The sequence below is a fragment of the Triturus cristatus genome, chromosome 7 (genome assembly GCF_964204655.1).
Source record: "Triturus cristatus chromosome 7, aTriCri1.1, whole genome shotgun sequence".
Lineage (NCBI taxonomy): Eukaryota > Metazoa > Chordata > Amphibia > Caudata > Salamandridae > Triturus > Triturus cristatus.
In genome coordinates this window covers 1,210,430,177-1,210,449,634 of record NC_140590.1, presented here as the reverse complement: position 1 = coordinate 1,210,449,634, position 19,458 = coordinate 1,210,430,177, and the positions used below count along the sequence as shown (strand labels likewise).

Sequence of the window (19,458 nt, the reverse complement as noted above, 5' to 3'; positions counted from 1 at the left end):
AGCAAGACTAATTAGTTATGCCCATGCTTGTTTATGGTTTGCTTATGGTTATCCTTGTGTTTTTAAGTTACTTTTCAGCTTAAAGTAATTCATAGCCAGTAGTACCTTTCTTTGTACTAGTAAAAATCATATTTACTTTTATTGGCTTCATATGTGTTTTGGCCAATTTTCTTTTATTGTGTAATCTCATTTGTTAATCTTCACATTGCAGCATACTTGTTTTGGATACTTTTCTTTCAACAGCTAATCAAACTTGATAATCTTCACATACTATTTTAGTAGATATTTCTTGTTAAATGCAGTATTCATTTTAAAACAAAACTGTTCATCCTTTGAACATGAAGCAACATTGCTTTCTTTGCATTACCTTATGCAGTTTTGTGGTTTTTTTTCCTAGGAGTCCTAACGTACTTACTGCATGCTGCGGTTGTGTTTGAGCAGAGGTCCTCAAGTTTTCCTCCACCCTCGGTCTCTGTTGGGTACCTCTTCACGTCCTCTAATGGATCTGAAGGCCCTGGTCTCCTCATTGAATGATTTTGCCTCTCTGTCATTGGCCGAGAGCTGGGATAATGTGGGGCTTTTGGTTGAACCGAGTCCTCCCCATTCCGTAAGCACGCTATTTCTAACCAATGATTTGACTGGGGAAGTGATGGAGGAAGCACTGCACTGTAAGGCAGATCTGATCCTGTCTTACCACCCACCAATCTTTCGACCTCTTAAACGGATCACCTGGAAGTCTTGGAAGGAGCGGTTGGTGATTCAGGCCTTGGAGAACAGAGTGGCCATTTACTCTCCACACACTGCCTATGATGCCACCCCAAATGGAGTAAATGACTGGCTAGCAAAAGGACTGGGTGAGTTGGTTCTTTCTTTCATAAAATATGTATATATAATCGCTCATGGCCAATAGATTTCTATTTGTGAAATTTGGGTGAAGTCTATTGCCGTCTATGCCTAATCCACTGCTGAGATTCCCGGGAGTTGTTCCTGTTCCCCACTCTTATCAAATATTTGATAGAACATTCGGGAGTGCTCCTACACCCCTGTTTATGGATGCCCACTTGAATGATGACAACACCCCACTCTTTCTGGGGCGGGTTAGACTTGGAGAGCATCCTTTTGTTTTAGGCGCTAGCCTGGCCTATTCCTTAGTAGACGTTTTACTTTTTCGAGGTCTCTGGCTTCTCTCTGCTCTATTGTACAATTTTTATTGAACAATTTGTTGATCCAAACCAGTCGTGCAACAAGTTCTGCTGTACTGGTTTTTGCAGGGAGTCAGGAGGAATGAGTAGGAACAAGGCAGACAGTCAAATGCAAGCTTTACACTATCTTGAAGGGAATCAGCCATATTGGAGCCACCTACACATGAGCCCCACTCAGGGGTATTGATATTATTCATCATCAATGACTATACCTTGGAAATCCCAATTGCCCACAGTTTTAAAGCACAGAAAACTCAGATTTGTGATGTAATTTGAAATAACACAAGCAAATCTTTGCTCTAGCATATAGATGGCCAGATTCCTAGGTGAGGTTTACCTATTAGCTAGAGGATGTCTTAACACATGTAATGCTGCGATTTGATATCATTGTGTTAGTCGGGATATAAGTATCGGTTTCAGCAAGTCAGAAATTTTAGAATAGAGTTAACAAACCACAGCTTCCGGATACTGAATCTCTACTTGATGATGCAGTCCTCATTATTAACGTGGAGCCGTAAACCTGCTTGTCTTTCGGCAATGCAGTGACTATTCTGGACATGAAGCGGGTTGTGCATCTAGATATATTTTTTAAGGGGTATAAACTTCTTTTTTGAGGACAAACACCTTTGGAGAGCAGGCCTGTACAAGTTCTTCAACATGAGCTTGAATGGTCAGGCCTCTCTTTAGAAAAATCAGAATGATGTGGCCTACATTTTCCATAATTTATTTGCATAAATGGGCATTACTTTATGTACATCCATAGCTTCTGTCTAATTTGCTAATCATACATTTAATGTAGTATATTTTATTATATAGTTTTACAGGTGTATATTGTAAGCAGTGCATTCATTCTACGTGCATATGGTTAGTAATAGGATAGTATAATTTATATTTTTGAACAGTATTGATTCCATTATTACATTTTTTTAATCATAACCTTAGAAACCTTCTGCAAAACTAGGCTCACGTGTGTTCTTTTGCAGACTTTCTGCACCACTTACACCAGATCCCATTTGGCTTCAAGATGGATGCTGAGATACTTGTAGGAAGTGCATGGATCCCATGTTCGTGGATACCCAAAAAGTTACTGCTTCATGTGTGGTGATCTCATTTGCATATTATTTTCATGGCCACTACTGACTTTGATATATAAAGAACAATGGTTCCCTTGGGTAGAAACAATGCGTATTGCGGTTAGCCGTACTTACTTCAGCATAACATATGATACATTTCTGAAAGCCAGAACATTTTTTAAGCAAATGGGGGAAGGACCAAGAACACAGAAAAAGGGTTTTTCATTAATTTATGTATCGGAATTGATAGCATTCGTTATGCGAACCAAATTACATACAACAAAAATACATTGCAGAATTTTTGCACTTCAAAATTCATACAGTGATACACAATGGTGAAATAGTAGTGCTCAGTGGTGATATAGGTACACAGTGCAGTGAGGTGGTAGTGGGGGGATGCGGTTTGTTTTGGGAGGGCCAAATTCAAGAAGCAGTGACAAGTACGTTAAACAAATTATATAGTTGATAGCGACTATGTCCTGCAATCTGTGCCAAAATAGATCGTCGACGTTTCAACCCTATGGGCGCTTGGTGGAGTGTCACAAGCGGGTCTTCATCAGGACTGTGGGGGAGGAGAGGCCGCCCTAGAATTTCAAGGGCGGTCAAGGCAATTGATTGAAGGGGTTGGTTTATTCTAGCAACATGTCAACTGTGATATGAATTGCACAGAAGATCAAAAAATGATTGTATTCTGGTAAAATGGAGTCCTCACGGAACACTGAACCAGAAAGCAGTGTTTGAAGACCCGCTTGTGACACTCCACCAAGCGCCCATAGGGTTGAAACGTTGACGATCTATTTTGGCACAGATTGCAGGACATAGTCGCTATCAACTATATAATTTGTTTAACGTACTGGTCACTGCTTCTTGAATTTGGCCCTCCAAAACAAACCGCATCCCCCCACTACCACCTCACTGCACTGTGTACCTATATCACCACTGAGCACTACTATCTCACCATTGTGTATCACTGTATGAATTTTGAAGTGCAAAAATTCTGCAATGTATTTTTGTTGTATGTAATTTGGTTCGCATAACGAATGCTATCAATTCTGAGACATAAATTAATGAAAAACCCTTTTTCTGTGTTCTTGTTCCTTCCCCCATTTGCTTAAAAAATGTTCTGGCTTTCAGAAATGTATCATATGTTATGCTGAAGTAACTACGGCTAACCGCAATACGCATTGTTTCTACCCAAGGGAACCATTGTTCTTTATATATCAAATACCCAGGTTCCTAGGGACACAGGGTCACTCCATTTTGTTAATATACACTATTGACTATGGGCAACACTGAGAAAGTCTAGTCACAGATCACATGTCTACAATGTAAGGATGAATTACCCAAGCGTTTTGCGAATATGCAAGTATGTAATGCCTTTGTGGATGATACATGTGTACAGTATGACTACCTAAGTATGAGTAGCCCAAAAAAACAGTAAACTCTACAGACATTTTACTTAAGTTGGCTTATGTCTGTGCTTGAAGTCAATTCTTTTATACTTTTTTAGATTTTACTGAAAATGCCACAAGTACTCCAAGGATGCGATGACTATAATAGTTTTCCAGGAGTTTGTGCATGTGTAAATGTAGCATACACATTTATTCATGGTTAAATGTAAACCAAGGCTGCATTTGTACTTTGTCTTTACACCATCCGGTACACTCCCATCGATTTTCAGATGTTCCTCCCGATTTCTATACAGAATAAGGAGTAAATACCCGCTATATCCAAGGTGGGAGTGTACCCGTAAAATGTTTACCAATACTCAGAAATGTAAAAGTGTTTGGGTGTTCATCTATTTAGGAAGGCATCCCCATTCTGGGTTGCCCACAGACCACCAGAGAAGGAGATCTACTTGTACGTAAAATGATCACAACTATATAATATTATGTGTGAGTAATTGCCTTTTGATGTAAATTAAAGCTTTGTTAATGCTAAACATGACGCAACATTTGCAAAAGGACATGGTCGCCTACCTAATTTCAACTTAGGTACACAATGCCGTTTTGTATCAGGTACTTTGAATCCATTGTTATCTATTGGTAATGTGCAGAATTCCCACCATTATTGTAATGGGAAGTTTCTTTAGCTTTGTTATGTTTCTCAAATTATTCCTCCTAAAATATCAAGGATCCCAGGTGAAAGCACACAAGTTCCCAGCGAAGGTCCATTTATTCAATTTCATTCCTTTCATTTTTTTAAATTTCTTTATTGGCATTTTTAATCGAGAATCTTCACATATAATACAGGATACAGTACAAAACATAGTCATGTAGTAGGTCAACAAACACATCCTAGTATATTGACGTGTTAAAGTTTGGAAGCAGATCACATAATGCAGTGGAGGTCACAGCCTGATAACAATTGAAATGAAATATGGGAAGGATAGGACCATAATCACTGTGTCTCGTAGAAGAGCAGCCAATATATTAATTGTAACTTAGAGCAAGAAGTCAATAACATCAAAATCTGCCTGGCCTGCGCTTCCCAAAGCTGCTAATGGGAAACGTGGAGACATGAGTGGCAGGATTATGTGACAACAATAGGGGTGGAAACTATCAGGTGCTCATGGGGAAACAAGGGAGCAGAATGAGCCCCGATGTATTCCCGCCCAAGAGTTCACTGGGCCGCCGTCAGTGTCTGTAAACCATATATGTGTGGGTGGATGGGTCGCCCAGTGGGCCAGTCCAGGTATCCAACTGGCTCCCAGTGGCGGGTTCCGCAGCCCGAAGGAGGGGAGGGGGGGGGGGGTAGCAAATTCAAGCTGTCAAACAACTTACGAACGTTAAGTGCTCAACATTGTAGCTGCTCCACCTCCCCCCTCTGCCCCACGATAATGTGTCATGGCATCTGCCTCTGCTAGAGCTCATTTATGAGTCACCTGTAGCCAGTTCCTAATCCTGGGTGGGAGGCTTTCCAGTTCCATTGCAATCAAGCGCTTAAAGAGGACCAAGGCCAGATCAATGAGCTTTAGGTAGTGTTTGTTACGTTTAATGCATTGCGTAATCCCTAGAAGGCAAAGGAGTGGGTCCGGTGTAAGCTGGACATCGATCACCGATAACACCTGTGCTAGCACCTAGGTTCAAGTGTGCCGCAGCGGAGGGCAGTCTCAAACCATATGTATAAATGTGGTGTCCCCGTGGCCACATCTCGAACATGCAGGGGATACTGCAGGGAATATTTTGTGGAGGCGGTGTGGTGTGAGGTATGTTTGATATAAATAATAAATTCCATAAAATTTAGACCAGCATTACGGGAAACTCGCTTCTCCCACTCCAGAGCCAAGGCTCATTGCTTGGAGGTTAATTCTGTGCTGAGGGCATCTGCCCTGTAAAGCCATATATAGTACAGATATCTCTCTGCAACTGAGCCCATGTGTCAAGAAGCATTGCAATCCCAGGTGCAGTGGCGGCTCAGCCTGCCCCGGTGCCCACATATTCCCAATTACCGCCATAAGTGTACTAAATGTTAGAAGGAGAACAGCACCAAGCCCATAAAGTTACTGCAGGCCCTGGAATGATAACGGACTACCATCAGTGCATAGGTCAACCAGTTGGGTGATTCTGACCTCTCGCCATGGAGCGGGATCATGGACCTCGATCACAGTTTGCGATCGGGTACACTTTAGAGAGGGAGCTGTGGTGCATAAGGGATTGGTGCTTGCCTAGGTTGCATATATTGTTTCCAACCATGCTTGGCCAGTCGACTCGGCAGACCCAGTTCCCTTGCAGGTCTTCTCTGAGAGAACAGCCAATTTAGCACGTCCATTTCCTTTGGTTCTGCTTGGAGCATGGTACTCTCTGCCATTCCATCTCCGGCCAGCCAGTCCATAGGCCACTGCAATTGGGCTACCACAAAATATAGCTTCAGTTCTGGGACCCCAAGTCCCTCCTCAAGCATGGGGCGATGAAGCATGGGGAGTGAGATCCTCTTCCGAGTGGGTCCCCACACAAGCTTGGGCTCCAGGCTTCTCAGAGATCTTAAAAAATGCCTTGGGGTGAATCACTGGCAGAGCTGCAAAGAAATACAAGAGCCTCTGTTAAACCAGCATCTTCTCCACCCATGCACTACCCATGGGGGAGAGCAGCAATCGGGTCCAGAAGTGCATGTACTTGCGAATGAAGGCCAGAGCCTTACCATGATTGCCATTGAGTAGATCACGGTAATTGTGGTAGACAAAAGGTGTTAAACCTCCATTGCATGCGCCCTGCACCCATCTCCTCTATACGCTGTGGCTCAATTTGGTGCAAGTGGAAGATACAAGGCATACCCCAGTTAACCTTGAGGCCTATCATCTCTCCAAAGAGGTCAAGTAGGTCGCAGAGGGACGGCAGTGAGTGGGAATGGTCCCCCAGACATACTAACACATTGTCTGCTTATAAGGACATAGTTTCCCAGTCTATTCCCACCCTAATACCCCAGAAAGTGTCCCTGGCACTTAGCAGGGCAGCAAGTGGCTCCATGGCGAGTGCTAAAATCACTGGAGATTAGGAGCACTCTTTACTGTTCCATCTGTCTATGGAGAATGGACGCAAATATACAAGAGCTTGACCCAACCCAGAAAGTTAAGACCCATCCCAAACACCTCCAACACCTAAAGTAGATAAGACCAACTAAGCATGTCAAATACTTTTTGGAAATCCAGTGAGACCACCACTAAAAGGACTACTACATTCTACTGTACCTTTTATTGTACCAAAAAGAGATAAAGTATTTTGACTTATAAGTTTTTCGGGAGTCAATCTACCAAAAAAAAGGAAAGGTGTCATTAGGACCTCTTTTGTTCAGTGCATGTGTATTGTATGTAAGAGTATATTGGCCATGAATGCTTGAAGAGTGAATGTGGTATGTTTTTTTTTTTTTTCATTCAGGGGATTAAGATCATTATGTTTTGTTGTGAAATGTATTGTATTGTGTTGTTTTGTATAAAAGATAAACGCGCAATGAATTATTGTTAAAGCGCACAATAGGAGAGAAATGTGAAATAAATAATAAATATTCTCCTGAGTAATAAGGAAATTCATAAAGCCCTCCTCTCATGTTTTATTTTTCATGATAGGAGTTACAAAGTGAAATGTGCAGTCATTCTCAGTTTGGACAATATGTTCTGTTTTTTCAGTTAATTGGGCTCAGTCCTACTGAGTTTTTTTGAGCTAGGACCCAGTGTTGGTTAGTAGCTTTAGGAGCGGGCAGAGGCCCGCGAGGTCGTTCGAGTGGCAAAAAGGGCCACGAGGCTTTAGCGACTTTTGGTGTGAAATACATGTGCCGTGCGTTGCATCGGATGGTGTTGTGAAACTGTTGTGTTGTTAATTGTTTAGTACGTCTTTGTATGTTTGAGCCATTGTCATCCCCCATCTTAGTGTGCAATGGCAGAAAAAGATGCCTTCGCCTATAGCGAAGAACATATTCAGAATTTAATACGAGAGCCACCAGTCTTTGCATCTGCCACCTTAAGTGTCACAGCAAAAACACAGAATGAGTTAGACAAACTAACGAGATTACGCAAAAAACAAATATGGACGGACCTTCATGGGCACTTCTTATTACAACACCTAAGGGAAGGGACAATTCCATCGGGACTACAGATACGTAACATCCCGGCCGTGTTCATTGATGATCCGATATACAAGAAAGGATATAGCTGCATAGAGACGAAATGCAGCCGGGACCTTATGGTCCTTACGGTGGAGACAGCACATAGGCTGTCGTTGGTACAATTACAAGAGATCGCGGACTTGGAGACTGAAATTAAAAACAATCCTAATCTAACTGACGCAAAAGCCCTATTAGAAAAGGTTGAAAAGGAGATTTTGGAGTTCAAAGACTACACAGTCATTCAAAAAAGCAATAAGTTTGAGTTGGACAAAAAGAATTTTTCATTGGAATCTACTTACCCTTATCTAAACAAAGACTTTTATATTAATAACGATTCGAGAAACTACCTCCAAAATTACCGAGGACGGTCACGAAAGAAATTTATCACCTTTTCGGAATCATCATCCTCCTCGGGCGAGGTTCCGGACACAAACACTAGGGCAAATCAAAATCTAAGGGCAAATCAACAAAATCAGGACCCGCAAATATCTAACCAGGAGGCACGTTTTTTAGCCCGAGGCCAACGACAAGGCAGAGGACGGCTGCGATACTCCCAACCATGGGAAATGAGGACACGCCGCCAGTACTACAGAAGCTAGTTTCCTCGCCGATATTCAACCTGTCTGATAAAATTCTAACAGGTGCTGAAATGTCAATATTGGAGAAAGGATTAAGTTTTGTTCCTTCTAGATCAACAGACTTTGTGAAAATCGAAGTTGGAAACAATGGAGTTTTGCCGCAAAATTCGTTTGAAAACATTTTTTTCGGACTCTACTGAAGTTGTTACAACAGAACTAACTGGACTGAGGAAACAATCATCTTTTTGTCCAACAGGCCCCAAAGTCCCTAAAGAAATTAGTACCTTCGAAAGAACCGTCTTATCTGGAATACAGGCAATAGAAGGCAAAAGAGGCTATGTCAAGTACAACTTAGCCAAACGAGAGAAAGATGCTCTGATGGACTTGAAGAATGATAGATCGATAGTGGTGAAACAGGCGGATAAAGGTGGTGCAATTGTCATCTGGGACGTGAATAAATACAAGAAAGAAGAACTACGCCAGTTAGAGGATGCTGCATGTTATCGAAAAATCTCCAAGGATCCAACAAAGGAATTACAAAACCAACTATTCCATATTATCAAGGAAGGCTACATACAAGGTTTTGTCGGTCCTAAAGAACGCATCTTTCTACAGAATAAGAACCCTAGAATACCGGTCTTTTATGTTTTGCCCAAACTGCATAAAAGTGAACTTGATCCCCCAGGACGGCCTATAGTGTCGGGATGTGAGTCACTGATTGAGCCAGTGGCTCAATATATTGATTTTTTCCTTAAACCATTTATTAAGGAAATCCCGGCCCATTTGAAAGACACTACTGCCTTTCTCAACAGAATAGCATCCGTGTGTTTTGATAACACAAAGCAACTGATGGTTACATTGGATGTGGTATCACTCTATACCCAGATTCCCCAGGATCAAGCATTGGAGACTTTAGAGTGGTTCTTGGGTCAAAGAGAGCGACCGGTGCAAGTACCCACGGAATTCCTTTTGGCATTAGCCAAGTTCTCATTGTCCAAGAACTATTTCTCATTTGATTCACAGTTCTTCTTCCAAACAAGAGGCGTGGCTATGGGATGTCCCTTTGCCCCAGAATTAGCGGTGTTATATATGGGTCTATATGAAAATAATTTCATATACAATAACAACCCTTTTCTGGCAAACATCTCCAGTTACATGCGCTACATTGACGACATTTTTTTAATCTGGACAGGCACACAGCGATCACTCGATGAGTTTGTTGGTTGGCTCAATGAAAGGTCAAATGACATTAAGTTCAGCTGTGCATCATCAAATGAATCGATCACATTTTTGGATGTTAAAGTGGAGGTATCAGATGGACATCTAGAAACTACACTTTTTAGGAAACCGACGGATAGGAATAAGGCGCTACATTATACCAGCAACCATCCTCGAAGTCTGAGACAAAACCTACCATATGGCCAGTTCCTGCGGATTCGCAGGAACTGCACAAAAAAAGAGGAGTATTTTGTGCATGCGAACAAACTAAGAGATCGTCTATTGGCGAGGGGATACCCCAAAAGATTACTTAAACATTCCCTCAAGAGAGCCTGGTGGACACCAAGGGAAACATTGTTGGAGCAAAGAACAAAGAAAATGGGCAGTAGACCAGTCTGTGTCACAACATTTTGCCCTAACACACACCAACTCCGAAAACTCATCCTCGCTAACTGGCACTTGATTAAGGACCTTCATGAGGAATTTTCCATCCCTCCTTTGTTTGCATACAAAAAAGAGAAAAGTATAGCCAACTATATCGTGCAAGCGGCTTTACCGAAACAGCAACCTCCGACTTTGAGAAGTATGTTTGATATGCCACCAATTGTAGGACACCACAAATGCGGAACCTGCACATGCTGTGAGCAAACTACAGAAGGAGATGTCTTCACGTTTAATAATATTCATTGGAGACATAATACGTTCACTAACTGTAAAACGAGGAATGTTGTTTATGCAGTTACCTGCCCATGCCCAAAGCTTTACATCGGGAAGACTACCCAGGAGGCGCGGCAACGCATTACCCAGCATAAGTCGAGGATTCGACGAAGAGTGGAAAATGCCCCACTAGTCAGCCACTGGGTCACAATGACACATAGTGAGGAAGACTTCAAATGGACAGTATTGTCCAAAATTGAGAGAGACCCCCGCGGGGGTGATTTGGAAGGCCATTTAAGTCAACGCGAAGCATTACTTATCATGAAATTTAATACGGCAATTAATGGTCTAAATGAAATAGCGGAGATCTTCAGACCATTGGTCTAAACGGTGATGGTCACAGCATAAGACCTCGTGGTGTTATTTCTGTTTGATTAGATCATATTAGTTTGAAGATGTTCCATTTAGGGTGCCCTCCTTTTACTATGTCTTCCGTATTTTAAATGCAGACAAAGCTTAGAGACACCGTCAAGGCGATTGACTAGTATTCCATCCAAAAAACTCAATATCCCACCATTCGTTCAACTATCGGCACAGAAAAACTACATCTCCCATCAGCCAACGGGATCCCTTGACCCGGGAGTATTTCGTCGTTACTCACTCCCAGACTCCCTAGGAGTATTACCAATGGACTGATGCAGCTACGAGAAGCTGGAAGAGGAATCTCGGTAAGCCGTCTCCCTCTTCAGGAAGGTTCACGCAGTCTTTTGTAACTCCGTTTTGGCCAGCGGAGCAGTTTTAACGAGGACTTCTACCGCCCTTTGCTTTCAGATGCCGGCACGGGATACCTACGTGAGACGAGCAAGCGAACTCACTTAGGTAAGCACCTTTCCCCGGGTCGTACTAGTGTTTCACTGTAGCCCTTGGAGATTATTAGGAGGTTACCGACCAGTGTTTCCTTTCGCTCTTAGAAAGAAAAATTAAGCATTTGATTGTTAGCCGGCGAAGAAGGCAGCCTTCCCCGAATCCGGTAAGCTAATATGGGATTCATTTTGGACTTCAGTGGTTGTTAGCACCCATCCATCCTCCGATTGATTTTAATCAACTTCCATTACAGTGTTTGGGCTGCCCCGTAGAGATTACAGATCGATCTCGAATGGTGAGTTAAACGGACACGTTCAACAGCCTTTTTTGTCTGTCTTGTGTGTATGTCTCTTCTGTTCTGTGGATAAAAACGATGATATAAGTGGTTTCCATTTGTGTTCCACAGCCCTGGGGCAAGTTGGATCGATTACAGACAGTTAAGACTCCATTTTTTGAGGCACTTTTTGAAGGTGGGTGTGCTTAGTTGCTGGCGGTTCTTTAAAAATTCTGAGTTGTGTTAAAATACCTAAAGCGGATTTGTTGTCTTTTTGTTACAGAAATTGGTTGGTCCTGAAGAGAACCTAAAAAGATAGGGGTTCGAAACACGTCGACCAGTTTGGTCCTTTATTGCACCTATCTGTGATTTTCCTATTAACAACATTCTACTGTACCTTTATCGTACCAAAAAGAGATAAAGTATTTTGACTTATACGTTTTTCGGGAGTCAATCTACCAAAAAAAAGGAAAGGTGTCATTAGGACCTCTTTTGTTCAGTGCATGTGTATTGTATGTAAGAGTATATTGGCCATGAATGCTTGAAGAGTGAATGTGGTATGTTTTTTTTTTCATTCAGGGGATTAAGATCATTATGTTTTGTTGTGAAATGTATTGTATTGTGTTGTTTTGTATAAAAGATAAACGCGCAATGAATTATTGTTAAAGCGCACAATAGGAGAGAAATGTGAAATAAATAATAAATATTCTCCTGAGTAATAAGGAAATTCATAAAGCCCTCCTCTCATGTTTTATTTTTCATGATAGGAGTTACAAAGTGAAATGTGCAGTCATTCTCAGTTTGGACAATATGTTCTGTTTTTTCATTTTTTCAACCACTAAAAGGACGGCCTCCCCAGCCATATCATCCATGATGTGGCACAAACATCGAATTTTGGAGCACGGTGCCTTTTGTGGCACAAACTCAAATTGGTCCAATTGCACCAGAGAGTAAAGCATCGGGAACAGTCTATTGGCTCAGGACCTTACCCAGAATTTTATAATCAATGTTCAGCATTGATAATGGGTGATAGAAACTAACCTCAAGGGGGTCCTTGCCCGGTTTCTGGAACACCACTAGGAGTGCCTGACGAAAGGACCTCGGCAGGATGCCCCTGTGGTGGGCCTTGTGGTATATTTGCAGTAGACGAGGAGCCAGAGTGGCCCTAAAGAATGCGTATATTTAAATTCCAACTCACAAAAATGCTGTGTGACTTTGGAGTAAGAACCCCAGCGCCTCTGTATTTCAATCGTGAAGTCAGGAAATGCTGTAATTGTCGAATTTTCCTACTCGCAAGGGCCCTTGGTGCGAAAACTTTGCACCAGGCGGTTATGGTAATTAGGAGACGTGCTATAATGGGACGCAGTGGATTGCCTGAAAGGGGTGGTCGGCCTGTCATCCGATGCGCCCTCTCAATGGAGAAGAATGTTGGCACCTTGTTTTCAAGGACCATTGTCGCCAGCCAGTCCCCTATGAACAGCTCCACGCTAGGACCCGCAGAACGTTAGGTAAAGCCCAAAAGGCGAATGTTGTTACACCGGGATCGCCCTTCTGCATCCTCTGCGATGCAGATCAATGACCTCTTCCTCCATATGTTTCAGTCGCTTATGCAGGTCATGCACCTTTGGCCCCACTGTGGCAAGGGTGGATTCCATTTCTTCTACTCTGTCTCCTAACTTGCCATGGTCAGCGTGTAGCAGATTCACGTTGAGTGAGACAGTGTCGATGCGGGCTTCTAGGGACATTTTAGTGTCCATGATGGCCTGCAGGACCTTATCGAACTGAGTGGAATGATTTTTAAGAGTTGCTTCAAGGTGTTGGAGGCTGTTGAGAGTCCTGTTCGCAGGAGCGGAGATAGACGTCTCCTCTCCGGCGCCATTCACTAGTGATTTGGTGGTCTTGGGCTTCTCCATCATTTTCAGCCAGTCAAAGCAAATCCGAGAGTGATGAAGGGGCAATAATTGTTTGGTGGTCCCACCTAAAGCATGCACTCTCTAATCCACAGGGTAGGACAAATGTCGGTGCACCCAAAATAAGGTGGGCGTTCCCTTGCAAAGGGGATCAAGGCCCAATCAGGCCAGCCAGTATGCCCCCAGATAGCAATAGCAGGTATAACCTGGGCAGGTGAAAGGGCTATATAGCAATTTTAGGTGTCTACATGCTAATGTGGTATTCCGGAAGACATCAACAACGATGTCACATACAGGGGGGGGGTCACTAGCTCACTGGTCTCCAAATGTATAGCATCGCTTGGTGGTGCAGAGCGCCTCTAAGAAGCCTTTGAGTGGTCTCTCAGGGTCCAGCACTCAAGGAGCCACAATAGGCCCAGGTGTTGCAAGTCAGACGCCGTGGTGGTCACGTTACAGCTGCACAGATGATCTGTGACCTGAATCATGTGCTGTGATACGCAAGACCCCAGTGCAGCGGTGATCGCAGGAGGCCAGAAAACGGATGAATAATGTCCTGGCGGTCACCAGGTTCACGTTAGATTGGGCGGTGCTGTGCAGCCAAGCGACGGTTGAGTGGCGGTGGAGTGGGGTGAGGTGAATAGCCACTCAGTGTGAATTCAGAGACTGCAAACATATGTCAGGTCAGACTAAGGCTGTCCCCCGCACTCACCTCCACTCCACTCAATGGCAGGATACAGGCCTCAGTACTAAGTCCCTCAAGCAGGCACGGGCCCACAACTGCCAGGACCCCACCGCGGGGGTCAGAGCAGTGCTGGGCTGCAGAATCCAGTTCTGTTCTGCAGACACTCCATAGTCCCGGGCGTCGGAGAGTATAGGGAGCACCGATTAGAGCTCCGCCATGGGCTAGATCCAGCGAGGCCCACATCCAATTTAAAGGGGCAGGGGAGGTCAATACCTCACTTTGGCTAGTTTTCCCGCACCGGAGCATAGTACATAGGTCAGCATTATCGGGGAGGGGGTGGGAGGACGCTCTGGCAGTTGCTGGTGAGGGCTACCGCCTGTCACATGCAGGCAGCTCCTTCGGCGATGGCAGGCAGGTGCAGGGCCTGTGCAGGAGGACGCAGCCCCCGCTCTCCATGCCACAAGGCCAGGGATCCCCTGGCAGCGGCAGGTGGCAGAGAAAACTGCTGCACTCCTCGGATGAGTGTCTTCAGTGTGTGTGGCAGCGGCGTAGGTGTATTCCCCATGTAAGGCGATGGGGCAGTGCTGCGCAGGCCTACCACATCGGATGGTACCTCATGACCAGGATATCGCAGTAATTGCACCCCTACTCAGCGGAGTAGTCGAGTGGGGGTGCCCCTCCACTGTGTAGGGCACCCTAGAAGTGCATCGGTGTAGCTGCTGGCTGGATTATTCAAGGAGCAACTACAGGCCAGCAGCAGAGCTCCTCACACCTCGTCTGATACAGCTGACATCCTGGCCACGCACCCCCCCCATATGTCATTCGTTTCATAGTCAAGGCCATTGCAGCTAACATCCCCAAGATTTTACCTTTCTTTTTAGGGCTCGCCTGACCCAGCGCATGCGCTGGTCTGGCGAGACTTATTGAGAGGGCTCCAAAAAGTGCTACCAGGCCAGCCTAGAGCTACAGTGCATGTGCGCGGGCGAGCGCGCGCCTCGTTTTACCGCGATTACTTTCACTTTCGGCCGCTTTGATGTTTGATCGCGATCGTATCGCGATCACTTTCACTTTCGCGGCCCCACGGCCGCTTTGCATAGCCAATAGGTCTCGCTTTTGGGACCTTATAAGTATTTAGTTACGCAACTGTTGCATGGCTAAACACTTATAAGGTCCCAAAGGCGAGACCTATTGGCTATGCCAATGCTTGTTTAAATTTGGAGGGACTTTCGGTGTAGGCTCTCATATGTAGAACATGTGAAATCATATGAATACAGGTGCATTTGTATGTCGAGCCTCCTGCGAGGCATGCTGTATTGGAGTATGGACTTGAACCCTGCCCACTCTCCGCACAGCTTGTCATTATCCTTGTAAATGCTGGCTTCTGATTCGTTAATAGGCGTGTTAGTCCCTTCTTAGTACCACCTTGTCTTCATTTGTAATCTCCCATGAGGACTGACCCTTTTACTTCGGTTGTTACACGTATGTCCTATTTAATTTGTAAGCACTGTTTTCTTTAATGAGTTTATCCTACTGCAGGCACGACATGCATTCCTGCCAGGCGCGCAACACCCATTGGGCTCACCGGGCTTCAGCCCCCCCGTCGTGTGAGACAGCCCGGTTGAGACAGCCTCGCGGGCTGGCGTCCGTCTAATTGCAGCCGCACCAGAGAACTTCACGGGTCTTTAAAAGACCATTTACTCGTTAAGGAGGCTTTTGTTGTGTTTTCACCCCTTCTTACAGCCACTCTGCCTATGGCTGGAAGACTTAGCCCCCCCCCCCCCCGAAATCTTTTTCAGCCCCCCCCCCCCAATTTGGCTCTAGTTGCCCGCCTGATTCCTGCCACATTCAGTGCGCCAATGCACGCTTTCACTTTCTAAGCAGCCCGGGACAATGGTGGCTGCTTTGTAATGTAAAAGGTCTTGCATTTACAAGAGTTTGAGCTATTGGCATTGTAAACGACAATGCTGTTTATTTATGTGTTAATTATCAAAACAGATCAATAAAAGGCATTGTGATTTACAATGCCAATAGCAAATGCGAAACCTATTGCATTGCAAATGCTTGCTAATGAAGTTGCAGCTCAGGTTTTTGTCCAAAGTACAGTGAACGTGTGGAAAATAACCCGTCCGACTTTCCCAAAACTGCATGCCTTTTATCTTAAAATGTAAGGGATTACAAGAGCAGGAAGCCACTTTTACACATGTGAAATTCCCAAAAATATGCTTGTACTTTTGGTAAAAAGTACAGTTAACTTGAATAATATGTAAATAAATATGAAATTTGTATTTTGTCTCAGCAATATTGGTGTAATAAGTTAAATAAGTCATAGGTAGCCTTTCACTTATTGTGCTTGGAAAAAAATACTATATTTTTCTACATTTGTAAATAATATCGCATCTTTAGAACTGTAAAAAATAAAGTTGGAATTGGTAGTTTTCTCAGCAAAATAAATGCAAACTCATTAACAGGTCACAGCTTGTTTGCATTCCTGTAGATGGAATACCAAAGCAAATAATAATTCTGCACATCTTTGATGAAGGGATTATATTTTACACTATACTGAAAATAATATTCTCAAGAATATAATTAGTTAACATAAACACTAGCAATATTTTACTCTTCAACATCCTGAGCAAGCCCGATCTTCCATCGCTTTGTCCATGCGATGCTGGAGATGTACACAGTGGCCTGGACTCTGGGATGACAGGCATTGTGATGTCATCACTTGTGTGATGTCACAGCTCATGACCCTGGGCTATAGCAACCCGAATCAAAAGAAATGCTTCAGTCTGCGAAGAAACCGGGTCAAGACTTGAGAAGGGCACCAAGACATCCAGAGACAACTCCATGGAGGCCGTGTGACCGCCACTCAGCAGACCTTGCACTGGTGCTCCGGGCCACGGAGGAGTCAGCCAGTCCGGAGCCTCCACCGTGTGAAATGTCTAGTAAGAAAGGCCCCCATCACAGCCCAAAATGTGATCTGTCAGTAAAGATACAGGCGTAAGGGGTAAAGTATTGCTCATGTGACGTAATCGCACTGTTGCCCCTCTTTGAGTCATTTATACTAAATGTACGAGTCCGGAAATTATTGAAGTTTGTTGGCAGGTGGGTGAGCAGACCATGATTTGCTCCCACCTGAGGGATGAGTCACTCTTCTTTATTCAGGATGCCTTCGTTCCAGCAACAAGGTGTACAGCGGTCGGGTTTGTTACAGTTTCATATGTAGTCAGTATTTCCTTGGCTGTCTACAAAGGGTTTCATTCTTAGTGTACAGGTGTTTTGTACTGCCTAAAATTACAACTGTTCAAAATGTCGTCTTTTTTAGTATTATCATTATTAGTTTTTATTGTACTAAATAAAAATAAATTTAAAATGGGTTTTCATTAATTTACTTTGTTTCTTTTTTTACATTACCTCTTTTAACCTTTAGTCTTTCCAAAAGATGGAAACCTCAAAATGCCCCATTACTTTTTGCTTCTTTGGGACTGTGTCCATTATGTTTTCCTAAGAGTGCCGATCTGATCACTGATAAAGGACATGCGGTCTAGTGGCTAAGGTCCCAACGTTAGAACCTAGCTCTGAAACGGGCTCTGGCATTTGTTTGAAAATGATGTGGCCATGGGTAAATCACTTGATCTTGCGTTGACTTAAATTGCAAATACATGTGACGTACAATGCAGCTGTAAATCTGTTAAATGTACTTGTGCTTTGTTAATGCTGTAGTCTAAGGACATTGGGGCAGATGTATCAACGATTTTGCGATCTCTAAAAAGTGTTCTGCAATGTATCAAGCTTTAAGAATTCAAATATGGGTAATCGCAATTTTTTGCGATAACCTGAATTGCGAATGCAGTTAGGGAGTCGCAATTTGCAGTTCCCTAAATGCTATTCTTGTAGCCATCGCGAATCGCGATATTGCTTTAAGGAATCTCAAATTACCACCAACTTCAAGTTGGTCGTAATTTGCAATTTCCTAGAAAAATGCACTTTTTTGCATTTTTCAAAGTGCCATGTGGCACACATACATGCCCTTAAGGCATGTATGTGCGCCACACATGGACATTTCAGGGGTGCAACAGGGTGTCCTTTTGGAACCCCTGCCCCCTTGAAATTGCATGCGCAATTTGCGAGTACCTATTGGTTACTCGCAAATTGCGCATGCAATTCCCATTCATTCCTATGGGCCTCTTGCCCCTTAGAAATGAATGGGAAGCCATTCCTTATTTGCGAGTCGCAATTTGCGAGTCGCAAATAAGGAATGTGTAGGAATCGCTACTTGAAATGCGAATCCTACATAAATTGCATTTTGCGATTCCTTAATAGCGAATCTGTAAAAATTGCTATTAAGGACACGAAAAATGCAAGGTTGATACATCTGGCCCTTACTTCCCCTGGGATCTGAGACAGTGTAATTGCTTTTCTCAGGCTGTCGGACAAGCGCCTTAAATGATTGTTTTCAGTCGGTACGGAAGGAAAATGTAGTATTATCTTTTCTTCCGGTATGACTTTCGGTTTTTCATATGGCTCGATTTTAGATTCCGAGCACAAGGAATAAGGCAATGCTTTATTAAAAGATCGCGTCGGATGCCCACCTGGATAAAAGCATCCTGTGGTTTTTTTATTCTTTCAGGTATTGTGATGTGTCGCACAAGATTTTGTTGGGATTGTGAAACTTTGTTCCTAAAGAAAGTGAACAGTAATGTTGTTATGGGTCTGCTTTCTTCTTATGTGTTGTTTTTTTTAGGAGCCTGCAGCACAACCCCATTACAACTGTCAACGAGCCCAAGCTACCCGAACGGCCTTTCTCATCGAGTAGAGTTCAGCATGGACAACTCTCAGGCAGTAGAGTCTTTCCTAGCTGCTCTGCAAGTGATTCCAGGGATTTCTGTTTCTACCCTCCCTTCAAGGTGAGACCTAATGTGTATCCTTCCTACCAAGTAATACAGTTGTAAACCTAAATCACCACCCTAGAAAGCATGTTTGTATTGATGTATTTTCAGTGATATGACCACCGAATGCCCTGATTTTTTATTTAAAACATAGCTTTGGACTATACCATTTCCCGCTGAAAGGCAATATTTCTCTCCATGTGTTCCCATACCTGGCGTGTCACGCAGTTTGGTTTTAACTTTCCCTCCATGTTAAAGAACAGTAGATGTTTCAGCACCCAGGCTAATGTGCTGCAAAGCTAAGTACATATAAGGTCCCAAAGGCAAGAACGATTGCATTGCAAATGCTTGTTCTTTTAGAAGTTATGTCCAACAGGCTCCTTGATTCTTTCAAAGCCTCCACAGCCACCCAAGGAGGGTTCCTTGCACACAGCAAGTGAATCCCTTTTTATGTTTTAAAATAACCATAAAGCAGGTGCATTTTAACACATGTTTAATCATATCATTTTTTTA

The 19,458-nt window shown here is 43.5% G+C and overlaps 1 protein-coding gene across 3 annotated transcripts in view; it reads left to right on the top strand.

The window, feature by feature from the left end:
* Positions 1-19,458, top strand: part of NIF3L1 (NGG1 interacting factor 3 like 1) — a 69,604-nt gene that overhangs the window by 23,781 nt on the left and 26,365 nt on the right. For all 3 annotated transcript variants that reach the window (XM_085618586.1, XM_085618588.1, XM_085618587.1), the window contains 2 exons: positions 398-854; positions 18,801-18,963. In XM_085618586.1, the coding sequence (XP_085474712.1) occupies positions 419-854; positions 18,801-18,963 (599 nt within the window). In that variant the 5' untranslated portion in view covers positions 398-418. The remainder of the gene's footprint in view (positions 1-397; positions 855-18,800; positions 18,964-19,458) is intronic.